The sequence below is a fragment of the Chionomys nivalis genome, chromosome 14 (genome assembly GCF_950005125.1).
Source record: "Chionomys nivalis chromosome 14, mChiNiv1.1, whole genome shotgun sequence".
NCBI lineage: Eukaryota > Metazoa > Chordata > Mammalia > Rodentia > Cricetidae > Chionomys > Chionomys nivalis.
The window spans coordinates 46,915,705-46,935,529 of NC_080099.1; the positions used below are offsets into that span (position 1 = coordinate 46,915,705).

At 50.4% G+C, this 19,825-nt stretch overlaps 1 protein-coding gene across 4 annotated transcripts in view; it reads left to right on the forward strand.

The window, feature by feature from the left end:
* Sil1 (SIL1 nucleotide exchange factor) overlaps window positions 1-19,367 on the forward strand; it is a 244,298-nt gene extending 224,931 nt beyond the window's left edge. For all 4 annotated transcript variants that reach the window (XM_057789291.1, XM_057789290.1, XM_057789292.1 and 1 more), the window contains 3 exons: window positions 16,770-16,866; window positions 17,300-17,464; window positions 18,858-19,367. In XM_057789291.1, the coding sequence (XP_057645274.1) occupies window positions 16,770-16,866; window positions 17,300-17,464; window positions 18,858-19,214 (619 nt within the window). In that variant the 3' untranslated portion in view covers window positions 19,215-19,367. The remainder of the gene's footprint in view (window positions 1-16,769; window positions 16,867-17,299; window positions 17,465-18,857) is intronic.
* The last annotated feature ends 458 nt before the right edge of the window (window positions 19,368-19,825 follow it).

Here is a 19,825-nt window from a genome sequence, read left to right on the forward strand (position 1 = left end):
AAGGCTGGGCACTCCAGGTCTCGTTATCCCGGTGGAGATGGGATACAGGCATGGCGGATCTCTCTGGGTAGCTTCTTACCACACGCCTTGCACTGGGCTAGACACCTGGAATGAGGATGGAGAGACAACAAAGCACAGTCCATATTTTCAAAGAAATTCATGGTTTGCAGAGAAGCTAACTGATCAGATTGATGAGAATATTGAAGGGGAATAAAGGCATCCTGAAGACAGGGGGGACCGCAGTGAGGTCCACATCGTCCTTGAATGGGAGTCGGTGGAAATGGCATTTGAGGTGAGACTTGAAGGAACAGGAACTAGACTGCTGAAGACGGAATCAGGGAGGAGGGCAGGTAAGGGCTTCCATAGGGCTGCTGTAGAGAACACAGCACGTTTAAGTCGAGAAAGTCCTTCCTTACTCCATGGCTTACAATCCTGACAGAGTTCGTTCTTTTCAGCAGAGTCCCTGGGCTGCTCCATCACCACTTGGAAAGCGCGCGCCTCAGGCCAGGAGAGGGGAAGTGTGGCGCCAGGCTTTCCTCGTGGAGGCACGTTGGTTAGGCTCTGTCCCCTCTGCTCAGTTGAGTCACTGGATTTCCCTTATCCACGCGTGCTCCAGCCTGCCTCAGCCCTCATTAAAGGACGTCCAACCAGGGCTTGACCAGGCTGGAGCTCACTATGGCCCAGTGGCTAGGCCCTCCATCTTTCCCTTTCTGGTTAAAAGTTGGCAGGCATCAAAGAGCGCAGGACCAACCCGCAGGCCTTCCCCTTTGGTGATCACGCTGCCAGCCCAGTCACAGGGCCTCTGCAGCCAAGCTTGCCTGTCATCAGAGCCTCTGGTGGTGATTTTCTCCAAATTCCCCTCATTCTAACAAGCAAGATTCAGTGACTAATTGCTGGTATTTTTTCCCTCAAGACTCTATTTATATAGGCTGTCATGTTGAGGGGGTGGGGGAAGGGAAGCAGTCTCTGGGCGGGCGGGTGGTGCTGGTCTCTGCTACTGCCATCATTAGCCTGCAGCCCATGTAGCATTGATGTCCGCACTTTGTCTTTATTCTCCTGGTTTTTTGTCATTCCGACATTTGGCTCTTTGAACATCTACATCCCTTTCATGCTTCCCGTCTCCACGGAAGACTGTTGTATTTTGTCCCCACTGAAGCCCTGTTTTCCTTTTGTCAGATTTTTCACTTTCTTCTTTATTGTATTTTGATCAGTGTGGCCACGTAGGTCTGGGTTTTATTGGGAGCTTTTCATCTTCTTGGCAGTGGCCCTCAGAGTCCGGTCTCTGCAAGAACTGGGCTCTCCTGCCTGCCCCGAGGCTAGCCTTTCCCGACCAGGCCCTGAGAGAGCCCAACTTGCTGTGTCCTGGATACTCTTGCTTTTCAGGCCAGGGCGTGCACAGAAGCACCCAGAAGGCTTGTTGAATGCAGATGGCACTCCCCTTCCCCACAGTTACTCTTCTAGCAAAGCTGGCTTGAGGCCTGAGGATTTGCGTTTCTGCCTAGTTCCCAGATATTGCTGGTGCTGCTGGCCAGAGAGCAGACTAAGAACCATGTTGCAGAGCCACTTGTCTCCAGCCTGGCGTCTACACTGGAGAGGTAGATTAGCAGGACTCGCAAATGGTCTCTTCTCCCTGCTCTGAGTCAAGCTTTGAACTCAAACGATGGATGAAGTTGGCAGTAGCATTGCGATGTGCGTGACTCCATGATTCCACTCCCCTGTCTCAAGTGATACTCATAGTGTTCCTCTAGTGTCTTGACAGACCCCTCCTTGGCCTTCCAGCTAGCAGCTTGCCGTGAGTGCCTGCTGGAATCCTTTGAATCCTCCTTTTAAGTTCTATGACCTTGGAAAATTACGTGGCTTTCTGTGACTCAGTTTGTGGTCTTGTAGAATGGGAGCAATAGCATCTGCCTCATTGAGTTGACACGGGGGGTGGGGGGGACCTGAGCTGGTACTTGAGAGTTATTGAGTGGAGGTGCCCAGAGCCCTTCTCCTCAGGATGGAGGCACTGCCTCGATTCTTGCGTTGTGTCATCAGCAGTGTCCAGGGCTCCAGGAATGGGGTCTGCTCACTTGCTCTGTGGTCTCCCCTGCAGCAGCGAGGCTGGAGAATGGCGTTTGCTGCCAGGAACTGAAGTGAAATCTGAGGTCAGGAGGTCAGGAGGCGTGGGCCTCAGAGTTATTTTGAACGCTAGGGTGTTGGTGTTTTGTTCTTCTGCCCTTCCTCTAGCGCCAGTCTTGATAATGCTAATAATATTGACTTACTGAAAACCATCTTGATAATGCTAATAATATTGACTTACTGAAAAGCAGTATCAGGTATCTTATCATGTTTTTTATTTAATATTCATGAGGACTTTATGAAATAAGTTTCATTTTACAGATGTAGAAGTCTGACAAAGATAGACTAACTTGTCTCGAGGTCATGCAGAAAAGACAGCTGGATTCAAATTCAGATCTGTGTAACCGTTCCATTTTCCTTCTGTGTAGTCAGGCTTTAACTTGTTCCCAGGGACCCAGCATCCAGGTTCTATGAAAAGCACGTTCCTAACCTTGTGTCCTCCACAGAGCCCGACACAAGCCTCATGCAGACCGTGTCAGCCATATGTTCCTTTCGTGCCTCCTTTTCCAGTCAATCATTAATAGCGCCATCTTTCACTCTTTTGTCCTGCTTGAGACAATAAATTATATGATCACCCTGCTTATATGTGACTGCTCCCACCCTGAAAGCCTGAATTGTCTTTAAGAATCAAAGAAAAACAAAACAGATGGTAAAATTTGAAGCACTTTGATGGCCCAGTGAGCGTTGTCCCGCAACCCCCATGGGAGATCAGACTTGAAGACTATTATGGGTTAGTGTGCCTGCACTTAGATCCCCTGGGGCAGGTGTCCCACTGTGCTTCACCCAAGTGTCTGACGCACAAGGCAAGAAAGGGCAAAGCTCCCTACCTCACGCCCCCACACCCACAATAGACCCCAGGCTTGGCCTTATCCACAGTGCCACCTTCACTTCAACTCCCAGTGGGGCCCTCGTCCCAGTTTCCCAGCGTCTTCCATCTTAGGTTTTTGCCTACCTCACCTCACACCCTGCCCTGTATCCTGGGCATGGGCTGTGCACATTCAGGCGGGCTGGCCTTGTCTCATATGCGGGCAGCTGGAAAGTGTCATGCATTTGCCAATCCACATTTAAACTGGCTTAGTGTTTTCTCTTCTTACCTTGTGATCTGAAATTCAGTCTGTAGCACCAGGCCTTTGTTTCCCTTGCTAGACCATAGAGATTTTGTATTTGATTCTGTGACAGTTGCTGAATCTTAAACAAACCGTTCATACTCTGACACTATTTTTTGAGTGTAACTTTTTCTTTGAAATTAAAATGATCTTTGCAGAAGGCCTTTTAATGATTTATCAGACAGAGTTAAAGGGATTATGGAAGGAAATTTTTAACATTTTCTTAAAAATAAAAAGATCCTCCTTGTCTTTTTTTTGAGGCAGGGTTCTCTATGTAGCCTTGGCTGTCCTGGAACTCACTGTGAAGACCAGGCGGGCCTCAAACTCAACAGAGATCTACCTGCCTCTGCCTCCCAAGGGCTGGCATTTAGAGGTGTGCATGCCCAGCACAAACTACATTTTATATGACATCAGATGGACAGTGCTAACAGAACTTTAGCCTTTCCCCTCTGCTCTTAGCGACTTTAGATTTTGCCAAGGCATCTTCCTGAATGATTCCATCATCGGGTAGCCCATTCTCTCCACACATAACCATTCCCATTCCTTGCGCTGGACTTAAGACCCTTAACTGCATGCTGAGCACAGTCACTGTTTGTAGAACAGCTGACTGGACCAGGAGTCCCAGGAAAAGTGTGTTCACAAACCCACCCATCCATTATTCTGTCTCTAGAGGCTGTGAGTCACTGGACTTTCCCTCAGTTCTTAAGGACTTCTCTAGAAGCCTTTATTCCTTCTAGGCCCCTAATTCTTGCATCTGATGAATCAGGTAAAGGGCCTCTGGCAAGGTCAGGCCTCCTCCTTACAGCTAAGGAAGCTGTGGGAGAGTGTCTAGCTGCCCAAGGCTTTAGGTTCAATCCTTGGTACTAACAAGAGGGGGGCTCTCTTTAGCCTTCTTTTTTCAAAACTTTATTTCCTGCGTATGCATGTGTACGTGCTTGTCTGTATGTGCACCATATGTATGCAGGTGCCCATGGAGACCAGAAGAGGGCGTCAGATTCCCTGGAACTGGAACTACAGGTGAGCATTCATGTGGGAACTGGGAAACAAACCCAGGTCCTCTGTGAGAGCAGTCAGTGCTCTTAACCTCCTGAGCCATCTCTCCTTCATAACCCAGAATAAATCCCTTATGATCCCTGAGCCAAGCGGGGAGGCCTCTCCTCTGTTACAGCACTGGCAAAGCTGCATGTGAGTGGGGACTGTGAGACCATCCTTACCACATGATCCACCCCTAGGGAAACCAGGAGCCTGGTGCCGTGTGTGCCCTTTAGAACCTGAACTAATAGTTTGTAAAGATCCTTCCAAATACAATGATGTAAAGTATCTGGATGGTTCACCATATTGCTCACCATATTTAAACTGTCAGGAACCTTAAATATCTGAGCAAAACCTCAGCAAACAAAGGATATTTTGAGGCTTGTTATGTATGTTGCACAGCAAAGACATTTGTAGATATACGACTTCCAAATCTTGTAAATGAAGCTCTGTGGTGTTGTCATCCTCAGCTCTAGACCATCCCACGGCTGCTGCCTTTCTTTTGCTATTAGGAGATGGCTCATTCATAAACATTTCTACAGTTGTGTAGCAAAAGCAACTCCTAGTGAGATGATTTTTCATACAGTGAGACATGCTATGTTTACCGAGATTTTTAGAGCTCAGAGAAGGGAGGGGATGAAGGGAAGGGGTGATTGGCTCCCAGAGCTCATTTCAGAACTCTTGAGAACACGGACTGGGGGAGTGGGAGTCTGTCCTGAGCCACGCGGGTCAGCTGACAATATTTCTTGCTATAGCTTAGAGCAGGGCGACTGTGGTCTGCTGGGTCCGCCTGTGCTGTGCACTCTGTGTCCTCCGGCCACCAGCCCCTGAGGGTGGCAGACCACTGACTGGTATAAACGAGCTAAGTGCACACCTCCTCTGAACTCTCCAGTAAGCTTGAGAAATCTCAGGGTGGAGAAGAATCTAAAAGCTCCCCCATGCTTTAGCCTAAAGTTTCTTCTGCTTGTTATTCCTCCCCCCCCCCCCCCACTGCCAGAGACAACTGCACGGACTTCTTAGAATAATTGGAGGCCACTGAGAATTCTCTTTAGCCCTCTCTCTTCCGCGTTCCCCACCCTGTGGGGTCCCTCTAGCCCGGTCTAATTAGCTTCTTTGATCCTTCTCCCAGTCTCTCCCTTCAGCCTGTTGATCACACTTCTCCCCCTTGCATTCTTTCACTGCTGCCTTTGTGCAGCCACAGAGCTGAGACTGAGAACTCGGCCATTGCTGGGAAGCCCTGCTGCTTGTCCCCTGCCACACGCAGAGCCGCCTACTGCTGAGAAGCCTGGAAACCTTGGGGAAATCATCGGGGACATCGTAGAACTGTAGTAATTGTCTTTTGTCACCTGTGACTCTGCGAGGCGTCATTGCACACCCCACTTTACAGATGCCAGAGGGAGGACATACAGCCTGGAAATGCTGGGCGTAGGACTTGAGCCCAGGATCCCGGATTCTAGATCCATGTGCTCTTCAGTCGTTCACTCACTGTCTTTTAACTGCCAAAGGACCTGCCCGTTCATCAGCCCTCAGCAGGGATCACTTCACTGTCCCTCTGCAGAAGCTTAAAACTCTTCAGAAGCGCCCATGACCGTCTGCAGTCAGAGCTGCTTCTGCAGAGAGCAGGTTCTCATCAATTCTTGCCTTTTTTTTTTTTTTTTTTTTTGAGATAAGGTCTCTTATATTCCAAACTGGCCTCAAATTCACTCTAAAATCAAGAATGACCTTCAAAATCTGATCCTCCTGCTTCCACCTATGATTTTGGTTCTGAGGTTCTGAGGACTTCATATATGTTAGGCAAGCACTCTTAGCAACTGAGCTACAATCTCTAGATAGCTTGCTCACAAATTAAACTCACTTCTCCAACAGTTTCATTTCTCAGGAGATTAAGAAAACAACAAAGAAAAAATCCCCACTAAAATTGTTCTGTGAATAAAAAGAAGAATTCTCTGGTGCAGTGAGCAGCTCGGGAGCCTTTGCGGAGGCTGACTGTTTTGGAGAGGCCAAGAGGGACACTGGAAGTCTCTGACTCCAGATCTTAGAGACAGCAGATTTCAGAAGGGTCCAGAGAAGGTAGATGTGATGTCTGAACTAGATCAGTCTGGAAACTGAAAAGTTTTAAAATAGAGTCCTAGTGATTGCTGCAGGGACCGAGGGAGCGGCCTAAAGTTGGGGCCTGAGTTGGGACTTTATTGAAAAGCTTAAAAAGTCAAAAAGGTAGGAAAGGAACAAACCTCTGAGAACCAGTAAGGAGTAGCCATGGGGGAAGGTGGTTGCATGCAGACCTGAGGGGCTGACATCGAGAGGCGGGGCCAGAATGCCTGCGAGTCACATGGCCCCGTGTGGTGGGCACCCATGACTCCTGTTGTTTGCCTCTACCTTCTCTCTCTAGGGCAGTGGGCTTCCTGCTGGATAGAGTAGACAGGCACAGCTAAGAGGGGTTGAGGGCAGGGGCATGGCTTTGGGTAAATGAGCCACTGGCTCTCCAAATGAAGTTCTGAAAAATGACATGACATTCATGAGGCCCGTGTGCGCGCGCATCTTTACGGGGTATCGGGGGCTGAGAGGGCATGGGACCCAATCTTGCAGATTAATGTTTGAGTCCTTCCCTATTTCCTTCCCCGCTTTTCCCCCTCTCTTTATTGAGAAAACAAATATCAATTTCATTGATCTCAGTCAACACAGCACAGAAGCAAACGAGGCATACCCGTGCCCAGCTGCCCTGTCCCCATAGTGTTTGTTAGAGATCAGATCAGGGAGGCCTTCCATGAGAACCCGAGAGCTCCTTTCACACTCGGCCCAGGCTGGGGTTTGGCTCTTCTTTCCCCTCCCGTCCTTCCCTTCACGTTTTGATACTTTTATTAAAGCACAGCAACAGATAACACAGAAGGCTGAATAATTAGCATGATGTACCTATGACAGATCAAAACAATCAAAGCCAAGGCTAAGATGAAAGGCTTCTAGCAAAGTCAGGTTTTAAATTTTCCTATTAAAATTTTAACTTTAGGCAGCTGGAGAGAAGGCTCAGTAAGAGCGGTTGTTGCTCTTGTAGAGAACCCAGGGGTTCGGTTCCAGGCCACTCATAACGACCCAGCACTTCAGCTCCAGGGCGTTCTAACGCCCTTTTCTAGCTTCCACAGGAACTGCATGCATGTGGTACAATCATCCATAAACATTAAAACAAATATTTTTTAGATACTTTTAAATAATTTTCTTTTTTGAGACTATAATATGGTTACAGCATTTCTCTCACCCCTTTTTGTCCTTCTGAGTCCTCTCTACCCCTCCTTGCTCTTTCACATCCATGGCCTCTCCTTTTTATTAAGTGTTGTTCTGTGTGTGTGTGTGCTTGTGTGTTCCTAACCACGTAAGTATAACCTGTTCCATCTGTATAATGGTACTTATGTATGTTGTCAGGGCTGACCATTTGGCATTGGATAACCAATTGATGCGCTCTTTCCTAGGAGACTCTCGCTCTCTGCGGTCCTTAGTTGTTTGTTCGTTTGTTTGTTTTTAGCGGAGTTGAGGCCTCCTGGGCTCCCCGCTGCAGTCCATGTTGGTATGTCTGCTGCTGTCCTTCTTCAGCTCCTGCTTAGGCAACCATGCTGGCTTTATGGGTGTGGGCATGGCTTCTGATATTCCTAGGAGACAATCTCACAGCAAACTCCCTGTTCCTCTCTCCCATAAATCTTTCTGCCCCCTCTGGGCCCACACGCGGATGCACCATGGGGCTGGGCTCTGAGTCCACACGCGGATGCACCACGGGTTGGGCTCTGAGTCCACACGCGGATGCACCACGGGCTGGGCTCTGAGTTCACACGTGGATGCACCACGGGGCTGGAATCTGAGTCCATACGTGGTTGCGCCACGGGGCTGGAATCTGAGTTCACACGTGGATGCGCCATGGGGCTGGAATCTGAGTCCACACGTGGATGCACCACGGGGCTGGGCTCTGACTCCACACGTGGATGCACCATGGGGCTGGGCTCTGCATTTTGATTGGTCGTGGTTTCTGTAATGGCCTCCATGTACTGTAAAGAGAAGTTTTCTTGATGAGAGGTGAGACCTACACTTATCTGTGAGTACTAGAACAAATTTTTAGCTTGTAGTCGGGGATTATTCTGGTCTAATAAAGTGACAGTTGTCAGTGCTCCTCCCAGATCTGTGACTTCGCCAACCCTGGGTAGTTGACGAGGTTTCCAGACTGGACATGGTTTCTCCGTGTAACAACTCTGGCTGTCCTGAAACTTACTCTGTAGACCAGACTAGCCTCAAACTCAGAGCTCTGCCTGCTTTTGCCTCCCAAGTGCTGGGATTGAAGGTGTGACCCCCCACTGCCCAGACTGGGTGAACAGGTCTTCAGTCCAGGAGACAGCTGTTGGCTGCTGCCAAGGCATGTGTGCTGCTCCTGCGCCTTTAGGGTTATAATGCCACGCTGGTCATTGTTGTGATATGATCTTTTAAAGTCATTTAATTTAGAGACCATGTGTGGTAACATATACCTTTAATTCCAACACTTAAGAGGCAGGTCTTTTAATGAGGGCTATATAGGGAAACCCTATCTCAAAAAAATGAATTTTGTCAGTAAAATGATACAAACAACTTACTTAATACAAATACCAATCTGTATTCGCTGTGTAGGGAAGATTGGGCCAGCAGAAGGATGTGGTGCAGGACTCACAGTGTGTAACTGGTTTTTGCTTGTGTACATTTAACATCCTTTCTTCAGTAAGACTAAATGAGAGGCCCGGTGTTTAGTTTGAGTCATGGTGAGAAAACCACATTTCATCAGAGGATCATGTGACTGTCCTCCAGGAAGTTAACCTAAGCAAAGTCGGTTCTATAAAGGGTTACCATAAGCCCAGAGGCCTCAAGCATGGGGACAGAGGGTCTACAAAAGAGATGGCTGGGGGACTGGGCTCTGGGAGCCCCGAGCATCCATCCCATGGAGCTCCTGTGGAAGTCAGGGCTGCAAGAGTCACGGCGAGAACAAGAGCAGGGTCCTGTGGCGCCAGGTCAGGGGGAACCTTCTCTGGGCATTTGGTGCCTGAGCGTCTGAAGGGCTGTGACCTCTCATGGCAGAATTCGGCACCTTCCACTTAGATGGAGCAGACTTGGAACTGGAGGTAGAGGCCTCCTGAGAATGGACTGCAGTTCAGCTTGAGAAGACTGCTGTATAGCAGTCGGAGTGAGTTAAACTGCTGGATAGCAGTCGGAGTGAGTTAAACCACATGCAGCTGTCTCGTTTGATGGTGATCTCTCTCCTGCTCTTCAAGTCCTGGACAGCAGGTTCTTAGAGGTGACGTAGAAGACCACAGGTTAGGCTTCTGGCTAGTTATCACAAATGCTGGTTCTCAGGATACAGACAGGTGGAACACACACGGAAAAGCAGAGTGTGGGGCCACTACCTTTAGTATATGAAGGTAGGGTTTAGATTTTGTATTTTCAAAAAGTGCCCCAAAAGCTATGCTCCTTAGAGAATCAGTGCAGCATGTCTTCAGTCAGCTGCAGAAGAAATACGGCGTTTCAGATAAAAGCCTCTTGTGCCAGAAAATGCGATCCTTATGAAGAATGCAGAGAGCACATGAGAGCTGGGTGATGCACGCCTTTGATCCCGGCAGGCAGAGCAGACAGAGAGCTTGAGTTTGAGGCCAGCCTGGTCTGCAGAGCAAGTACCAGGACAGCCAGGGCTACACAGAGAAACCCTGTCTCGAAACAAACACACAAAAAAATATGTCAGAAAGATATAATCTCCAATGAAAGGAGCTGGTGATTGGTTCAAGAATAGTTTGAGCATCCGAATATTGACTAAGGTGAATTACATCCCGTAATGTAATGTAATGAGCCCATGAACCCATATTGCTATATAAATGAACAAATGAAGACAGACCAGCTCTCTCAGGTACAGTGCCAACACACAAAGATGGGAGCCAGGGCAGAGTGCCTCTGTTATCATTTGACAACAGAGAAATAATTGACCAAAAATTGCCAATGAATGCTAGAACCAACCAGTGGTGAAAGAATCCTGAGGAATGGGTCGTCTTACTATCTCCGAGTGTCTCCATGCAGTATTATTAACTTCTAAGGGATAAATAATATTACAGTGGAGAAATCTGACAAGCCCTTCCATAATCAAATATTCGAAGTGAACATGACCATCTGTGGGACTGATTGACATCTTGTGTCCTCTGATATGAAGGACTTAGAAATAAGTAATGGTTTTTGTGATATTTCTGCCAACATGAATAACCTCAGTCTAATCATGAGGTAAATCCAAACTGAGGGACATTGTACAAGTGACCCCCACACTTAAATGTCAATCTCCTACAAAGCAGGACTTCCAGAGCAAAGGAGACTAACAGACTATGCTCAGACTGGACCTGGGGTGGTTGGCAAAAACCAAACGCCGTGTCAATGGCTGAGTCACTGTTAGCTTCCTGACCTGGCTTCGTGCTGTCTGTTCTTCAGAAACCTGTTCCGCTGTGTTCAGTAGTAAACGGGCATCACATCTGCTCTCAGATGACTGGGAAGGTTCCGTGCAAATGTCCCTAGAGAGAGGTACTAGGTACAACTTGCTTTTGTTGAGCATGTGCAAGGCCCCGGGCTTGGTCCCCAGCACTGAAAACAAGTGGGAGAGCTGGGGAGGAAGGAGGAGGCTAATGTGATAACAGTAACAGCTAGAGGACTGGTTGGAGCTTTTTCTCTTGTTATTATTTCTAACTTCCTTTTGATTTGTTCTCTGTGCCTTTCACATCATGCATCTCTTCTATTCATTTCCCCACCCCTTCATGTCTGCCCTCTGCCCTCGTAACCTTCCTCCCCCAATTAAATTTAAGAGAAAAAAGAGAGAAAAATCAATCTCAGTTTCTCATGGAATCTGTAGTGTGATACAGTGAGTCACACAGTAACCCCTTTGTCCACGTATCTTTACTTGCAAGTGTTCATTGCAAAGAGCCCCTATTCTGGTTCGAGGCCTCTGGTTTCTGCTACACTATTGACGCTGGGCCCTCACTGGGACTCCTCTTGGGTATCCTGTTGCCCTGTGTCGTGGAGATCCTGCAGCTCTGGGTCTGCAGGACCGGTCCCTTCACATGCTCCAGCAGATCAGATGGGGGATGCTGGGGTGGGCCTGGATAATTACAGGGTTGGCCAGCCCTCCAGCATTGCTCTGGTTCTTTCACCCCTTGCAGTGATGAGCAAGGGGTGGGGCCAGTTCTCCTACACCTGGACCAAAAGGGCCAGCTCTGCTCTGTTGCCCAGGCAAGGGACAGGGGCCACTCTCCTGAGTGCTGCAGCTGGTGAGGGGCAGGGACAGCTCTCCTACCTGCCACAGGCCCACGTCACCGTATGGCAGATGAGGGACAGGAACAGCTCTCCCGTGCTCACGTTCTTGGGTGGTTCACTGGCACCCTGTCAGCAGAGTCAGCTCCACTGGGCTGCCCTGGTGACGTGTGGGGCCCACTTCCCCGAATGCTGCAGCTGATAAGGGGGGGTCAGTTCCCTCACCCACCACAGGTGGTAGGGCCAAGGGACAGGATGAGTGGTTTTTCTGTAAATTATTTTTCTGAGTCAGGTGGTAGTGGCTCACACTTTTATTCCCAGCACCAGGAGGCAGAGGCAGGCGGACCTCTGTGAGTTCAAGGCCAGCCTGGTCTACAAAGCAAGTTGTAGGACAGCCAAGACTACACAGAGAAACCCTGTCTCGAAAAACTAAACCAAAAGAAATTACTTTTCTGTTTGTTGTTGCTGTTGTTTTGAAATGGAACCTTGAACCTGTGAGTTCAAAGGGCCCTTTTGCCCTTAATCCCTGGGTGCTGGGATCATGGTACAAGCCTCTGTGCCTGACTTATTTTTCTGTAATTTGTAGTGTCTCATCTGAAATGACATACAAAAAAAAAGATGTCCCAGGTGACTGTATCCGGTGTGAGTGGTTACACACCTAACTTGTCCCTAACTGGCATGCATGGCTCCTCCTGCTTCCCACATTCACAGGACGGCACATGCTGCAAATGGGGCCTCGTAGATGCTCAAGCCAGGCATCAGGCTTAGACCAGTGAGGATACCAGAGAAAGAATCTTCCTCTCTGCAAAACCATGCAGGTCCAGACCGGGACAGCCACCCCAGATGTTTGCCCTACTACATGGTGTCTTCTCTGGACTCTAGAGCACAGTGGAAAGAAGAAATGTTTGCCCTGCTTCTGACACCCCATAAGACAGCACTTTCCTCTGGTGTATGCTCAGTGCCCTGCGTGTGCCCAGTTCCCTACGGACATGTCCAGAGCCCTGGTGTGTGCCTGCTGCCCTCGGACATGCCCAGAGCCCACGAGCCCACACTCCATCTGGTAATCTGGTAGCTGCAAGCTCTGCTCCAGGTTTTTACCTGAGCATTTCCTGGCCCCATCCAGTTTGTCAGCCTCCCCCATTTCTCATCCCAGACTTCTGCCTCCTCCACGTTTTCTTCCTTTTCACAGATCCACATTTGACTTCCGGTCAGATTATCCCCAGCAGGGTTTCTGTGTACCCCACAGCGGCCTGAAGACCAGTGCAGTAGCACAGAACCCCACATTTGACCCAGTTCTGCTGGAACCTCCTTGAAATGGATACTCTCTGAAAGAGCCCACATTTTCATATTTTACTTGGGCCTGAAAGTCATGCAGTTCGTCCTGAAGGTGAAGGCTAGAAAATGCAGGCCCGAGACCTGTGTCAGGCAGTGTTCTCACAGGGTCTCTGGCCCCGCCGGCTGCTCTTGAAGTCAGGTCTTTACCTCACAGGTAGCCAGTTGATCAGCTTAGCTAAAATATGACCAGTGGCCCTTGGCAAGTTGACATATTGCTGTCACCTGTTTGGTTTTAGCAAATGCAATCACTTCCAGCTCAGATCCACCCTTCTCCCTGCCTGTCCCATTTAAGACTTAAAGAGCCACAGCTGCTGCTGCCCTCCGCACACAGCCAGCTGACTCGCTGATTGTGAGTGCCCCAACAATCCAAGTGCTAATGGTATTTGTTCAGTTTAGCCCGCTTAGCAGCATCGTAGACGAGCTCCGTCCCCAGTGTCCTCCTGTTGACTTTGAGCACAGTAAAGGGCAAGGAAGGCTGCAGCCTTTGAACATACTCAGATGCCCTTTGTAGAACACCACCTTCCAGCCACCAGAACTCACCTCCTCCGGGCTCGGGCAGAACTCTGGTCCGGAGCCCGTGGACTGAGAGGGCTGGGGCTGGGGCTGGCATGGACGCAGCTCTGCTCTCAAGAATTTGGTCAGGTCTCCTTGTGAAACGAGTCCACTATGGTATAGTCTTGGTATACACATGGTTTAGCATTAGTCATTCTGTCTCTAATGTGAGGTAGCCCCAGCTCGGATTACCAGGGGAGGACACCATCAAGGGACTTGTCCAGGTCCAGCCACTGTTAACAGATTCTCTCTGACTGTCCTGCAGGCCTGGGCCCTCACATGTTCTTAGAACTTGGTCTGAGCTATGTAGGCATCTCCCCCGCCCCCCGCCCCCAAACACATGGCTGTGAATGATGAGGGCCTGTAACTGGGGTGCCTGGAGAGAAGGGCTGTTCTGGAGCAGCAGCACAGTGTCTGCTGTCCGCACAGCCATCCTGCTGTCTGCACAGCCTAAAGCCACTGGAAACCTCGGACCCAACCTTGCCCCTTTTTGCTTCCTCAAACTCTTTGCCTGGAAAGCACTAACCGCCTTTAGGAGGTGTTTTGTGGGACCTGGCCCAGAGCTGGTGCAGACACCTATTCAATTTGGAGACGCGGCTGCCCATGCCACGTCTTGCCACAGGCACATGTGTAACTGTGTCTAGTCCTCCTGTCTACTTCCTGAGAAGCCCTCCAGCTTTCTTTCTCTCTGATTTTCATCCCTGTGTTTGGAGCCTGTTCCCTCCTGCTCTAAATGGACTTTGCTCCCTAGGAAAGCCGGACTCTGGTGGCGTGATTGGGTAGTTCTCGGTCTATGGCAGCTTACCTGAGAAGTGAATTCTTTGTTCTGCTTCCAGCGTGACATGGAAGGGTTCTCATGCTTAGCCGTGCTTGATCTGCTAAGACCCTAACAGTGGATTTTGTGATAGATTTTGTTTGCCATCTTCAGAGGGCCCGCGGGGATGGGGCACCTCAGAGGTGCTTTCTAGGGCTGATACACTGTCAGATCTCACTGCCCCCCTTCTTTGGGAGGCAGCGTTTGATGTCAGTGAATTTCCAGCACGGCTGTCTTCTTTTCATAGACCCTGTCTGTTGGGGGCGAATGTCCTTAGCCACATGACAGAAATGCCCTAATTAACTCCCATTGATGAAGCAGCTGCCTGTCTCAAGCAGGGGGGATGAGGCAGGGAACAAGCCCCGCCCCAGGCCCCTGCACAGACTGCCTGCCATCTCCAGGGACATCTCCATTTCTCCTCCAGGCTGCTCCCTATGCCCAAGGATGGAGCTGCCGTGGGACCACTCAGCACTCTCCATACATCTTTCCGATGGGCGGAGCCAGAAGGGAGTATGAAGGAAAACCGTGTGTAGCTAGGTCTGCTCTCAGCCTTGAAGCTGCTTCCTGGCAGGAGCAGAAGGGGCCATTGAGGGGAGGACTTGACCCTAGCATTCCATCTGCCCAGCTTTGGGATTACCAGTTGTGTGCTGGGCCCCTTGTGAGGGCTGCAGTGTTGTGTACAAGTTTTCCCCCTTTCTCTGAACTCTGGACCAGAACAGACGCTGACTGCTTCCAACTTGTCCTTGCTTCTCTGTGCCCCACCACACTGTTGGGACACTGTGAGACTGCCTGGCAAGGAAGTCAGAGTTTGGGAGGCCAGGTGCTTTGGAGGTTCCAGGCTGCTGGTGCCCCATGATGAACTTGAGCTAGCCAAAGACTTACGAGATTTTCATACACCTTCATGAGCTGATAGGGTGTGTGTGACTATCTGACCTTCAGCTTGACACTTCTATTTTCAGGGGACCCCTGCTTGGGCCTCTGAGTGGGAGAGCCCTGAACTTGCTAAAAACTTGAATGTATAGGTTTCTGTGCTTGTGATCTTAGAAACCTAAGGACCATGGTGCATGTGTGCAATCCCAGCATTCAAGAGCCCGAGACAGTGCCGCAAACTAAAAACATAAAGTACACAAGGAATGTGCTAGACATGGTGGCGCACACCAGTAACCCAGAGTCAGGTGGCTCTCTGTGAATTCAGGCCAGTCTGGTCTGTATAGTGAGTACCAGGTCTGTAGAGAGACCCTGTCTCAAAAAGAAAGGGAGAAAAGAAAGAAAAATGTAAAAGTATATCTTTATCTGGGCTTCCCAGCATGCCCCCCTGCCTGGTACCCTCCTTATATCCAGGAGAGCTGGGATATGGAATTGAAATATAAGGATTTATTTATTTGTTTATTTATTTATTTTCTGTATATGTGTGACCGACTGCATGCATATTGTGCACAACATGTATAAATAGTCCCTGGAGACCAGAAACTGAAGGATGCCCTGGAACTGAAGTTGTAGGCATGAACTGCTAGGCAGGGGCTGGGAACCGAGCCTGGCTCTCCGCAAGGGAAGCTGGAGCTGTTAGCGCTGAGCCGTCTCTTCAGCCCCTCACAGATTCTCAGCCCAGAGTGGGTTTCGGGTGAGAGTTGCCTGCGCTGTGCTGGGTCTATTAGTGGTGGTGTCCTGTCTGTCCGTTCCCTAGTGTGTTGTTAGGCATTCAGTGTGGCAGGCTCTGAGCTGAGCACGGAGAACCTGGGGACAGGAAAGTCACAGTAACTGCTCCAGCAGAGCCCGCACGAAGATCTGCTTTGTATTCAGAGACTTTAGTCTCTTGTGCTCTGCTTCTTCCCAAATGATGTTCTAGCAGATTCTGAGTGCTGCATGGGTGGAGGATGGGCCTGGCCTCCAGCTCTGTACATAGAGAGCAGAACTAGTTCTGGTTCTCCCTGGTGTGTGGCCACCTGGGTCACGGGAGATGGACGGAGCTCCCAAACCTAGCTTCATACCAGTTTCAGAATGGTCTGATGGTGGGAAAAGAGATTTCTGTCCTAGAGTGCCTAGTCTATTGGCTTCTGGGGAGCAGCAGGCTGGCATGCGGCCCTTGGCCCTCTCATCTCTGCCTTAGCCCGTTGTACCCCGGTGGATCCACACTCATTCATCCCCCTTTACCCAGCTGAGTAATCCTTGTTCAGGAAAAGGGCCATCCTTGTGCTCCCTGACTCTTCCCAGGGAGGTCGGTGTGGTATTAGGCCCAGCTCCGTCCCTGGACCCTGGGCCCAATGAAGTAGCCCATTTTTGTTTTTTGTTTTTTCCGGTGGTGTTTGTGGGTTTTTGTTTGTTTGTTATTATTTTGGTTTGGGTTGGGTTTTGGTTTTTTAGGTTTTTTGATACAGGATTTCTCTGTATAGCCTTGGCTGTCCTGGAACTCACTGTGTAGACCAGGCTGGTCTTGAACTCAGAGATCTGCCTGCTTCATCTCCTGAGTGCAGGGATAAAAGGTGTGCACCACCACTGCCTGGCCCAGTATCAGTGTCTTGTGCTTCTCCCCGCAGCAATCCGAAGGTCCAGGTGGAAGCCATCGAAGGCGGAGCTCTGCAGAAGCTACTGGTCATCCTGGCCACAGAGCAGCCTCTCACCGCCAAGAAGAAGGCAAGGCCCTGTCTCTTGCCCTTGCCCAGTGTCCAGCACACCTGTCGGGCCTGAAGGGGAAAGACTCCTTCCAACTTATGCCATACATAGGGGCCTGAGCACTGTGCACTGGTGTCAAGGAGAGCTCACACCACCTAAAGCAGATGGCCATGTCATCTGGAGGCCTGGGTCTAGCTGTGGCCTGATGGACTTGCATCCCCCCCCCCCCGCCGCCCCCTGAGCTGTGCTCTTTGTCCACTGTTCGCCTGCTTAGTTTTGTTAAGTGGCTTCCATTACCCTGAGTTCTGAAGTACAGATGGACCCAGGGGAATAAAGAAGCCAGGAAGGAGGAAGGCTGGGCTGGGTCACTGGTTGATCTTGACTGCTTTTTCTGTGCCTTAGAATTAGTACAGATCTGTGTGACTCTCACTTATCCCCAGCCTGTGCCGCCCAGGTCCTGTTTGCACTGTGTTCCCTGCTGCGCCACTTCCCCTATGCCCAGCAACAGTTCCTGAAGCTCGGGGGGCTGCAGGTCCTCAGGAGTCTCGTGCAAGAGAAGAATGAGAAGGTACTGGCCGTGCGTGTGGTCACCCTGCTGTATGACCTGGTCACCGAGAAGGTGAGTGCCCGCACCTGCTGTGCCCTCCCTTCATTTTGCTTTGTGTTCACTTCTGGTCATTTGACCAAAGTACCCTCCCAAATGCTTCTTTCTGTCCAGCATTTGGGACAGAATGGATGGATGGACAGACAGATGGACGGATGGATAGCAAAGATGTGTATCAAAGAGGATGTTATGAGACATGACAGCTCAGCTGGATCCCGAGGGCTGGTGGGAAGGGAGGAGGTGCTAGCAATGGTGAGTGCCAAGTGTGCAGGCAGTCAGGCATTGAGGAAGGCGTAGGAGGGATGAGCAGCAGAGCTTGGGAGCCATTCAGCAGCCAGAAGACCAGGGCTAGGCTGGGCTGGTGCTAACTCTGGGGCTCCAGAAACCTGAACACACTTCCTCTGGGAGCTTTGGCTCTGAGAAAGGGCTCAGGATGGACTCCTGTGGTTTGTTACTTGCGGGAGACTTGGTGCCCAGTCCACTTTGGTTTTTCTAAGCCTTTTTGAGGAGAAGTAGGCCTGGATTCTTAACCTCTGCCGTGGGGCTCTCTTCTTAGCCTCTGTGCCCATTGCTGACTTGTGGGGTCGGATGCCTGATCCTGGGCTTTTGATGCTCATTTACCATTGGAAGCTGCAGGCCTCCCCACCCCCCCAATATTTCCTCTAAGCAGTGGGTCTCTCCTCCCTCTCTCCATCTCTCTCTTCTGTCTTTTCCTCTCTCCTTTCTCTTCCTCTTTCTCCTCTTCTCTCTCTTCCTCTCCCACTTTCTCTCTCTCTCTTTCCCCCTCTCTCTACTCCTTTCTCTCTCTCAGAGCCAAGTAGTAAGGCTTTTCATTTGGCATTGTAAGAGGAGGGCCAGCAGGCCCAGAGGAGAGCTTGCCCTCTGACACTGCCAGGGAGGAACAGACCTCTTTCCTCTGGTGTCCCCTCTGTAAATGCTATGGATCCAGCTATTCTCCTGCAGGGAGGACAGTGATGACCCTGAGCCAGGGGACTTCAGGACCTCATGTGGTTCCTAAGGAAGTAAGAACTGTAAGCAGACATGGGGCGGGTATTCCATAATGACCTAAGGATGCGAGTCATAAGCTTGTTTGGATAGATTACCATGTCTACCTCAAGGCTTTGACTCCACAGCTAACCCAGGTTTTCCTCCTCTGCCTCAGCATTGGGGAGCCTCTTCCGGGGGCAGCATCTTGGTGTCTGGGCTTCTGTGTAGATACATGCCTACACATGCACACACAGATGGTTGAGGGAGTATATGAAAAGCCAGGAGGCTAGTTGACTGCCTCCCAGGAGGCCCCTGGTAGCCCAGATTCATATAGAAATAGCTAAGCATCTCCTGATGGGAAGAGCAGCCCAACGCAGGTGACTGCTGCCTGTTCTCACCCACCCTGTCCCCGACTGCACAGATGTTTGCTGAAGAGGAGGCAGAGCTGACCCAGGGTTCATCCCCAGAGAAACTGCAGCAGTATCGCCAGGTTCACCTCCTGCCGGGCTTGCGGGAACAAGGCTGGTGTGAGATCACTGCCCGCCTCCTGGCACTTCCAGAGCATGACGCTCGGGAGAAGGTGCTGCAGACGCTGGGCGCCCTCCTGGCCACCTGCCGGGACCGCTACCGTCAGGACGTCCAGCTCAGCAGGACACTAAACAGTCTCCAGGCAGAGTACCAAGCACTGGCCTCCCTGGAACTCCAAGAAGGTGAAGATGACGGCTACTTCCGGGAACTGTTGGCCTCCATCAACAGCTTGTTAAAGGAGCTGAGATGAGGCTGCCACACTGGTTCCAGGAGTGGACTGGGACGGTGCAAGTGAGCACTTGGGTGCGCTCTTCCGGGGACATCACCCAGGAGGAGGGCTTCCCTGCTGGGGCATGAGCTTTATCTGGGCAGAGCTGGCTTGGTCATTAAACAGAGACATGAAGACATGGTGTGTCTCTTTGTCTGTGCACATCAGGGGGCCTGAGGAGAGTTCTGTGAGCCACTGGTGATGGGCCTCTAGTGACATGTTGATCAACCCAGGGCTTCCAGTATCAGACTTCTCAAGAAAGGCCTGTCTGAGAGTTGGCAACCTCTGGCTGTTTCACTTTGAAAGTCATCTAACCTCTCAGATTACAGGGAGCAGTGTTAGTAACACCGGAGAACACGCATAAGGCATCGCACCGCACTGGGCACCCATGCTGTCGCTTTTCTGTTCAGTCCATGAGGAGGCCGTGAGGATCATCTCATTGTGCCTTTCCCTGGGTCAAAGGTCACTGGTACTGGTGAGGCCTGAGGGCATCCCCACATGGACTGTGGTATCCGCACGGTGGGAGGATCCTGGGTGGCCCTTGCATGCGGGCACTGATCTGGGAGAGAAGTCATCTTGTATCAGCTAACGGG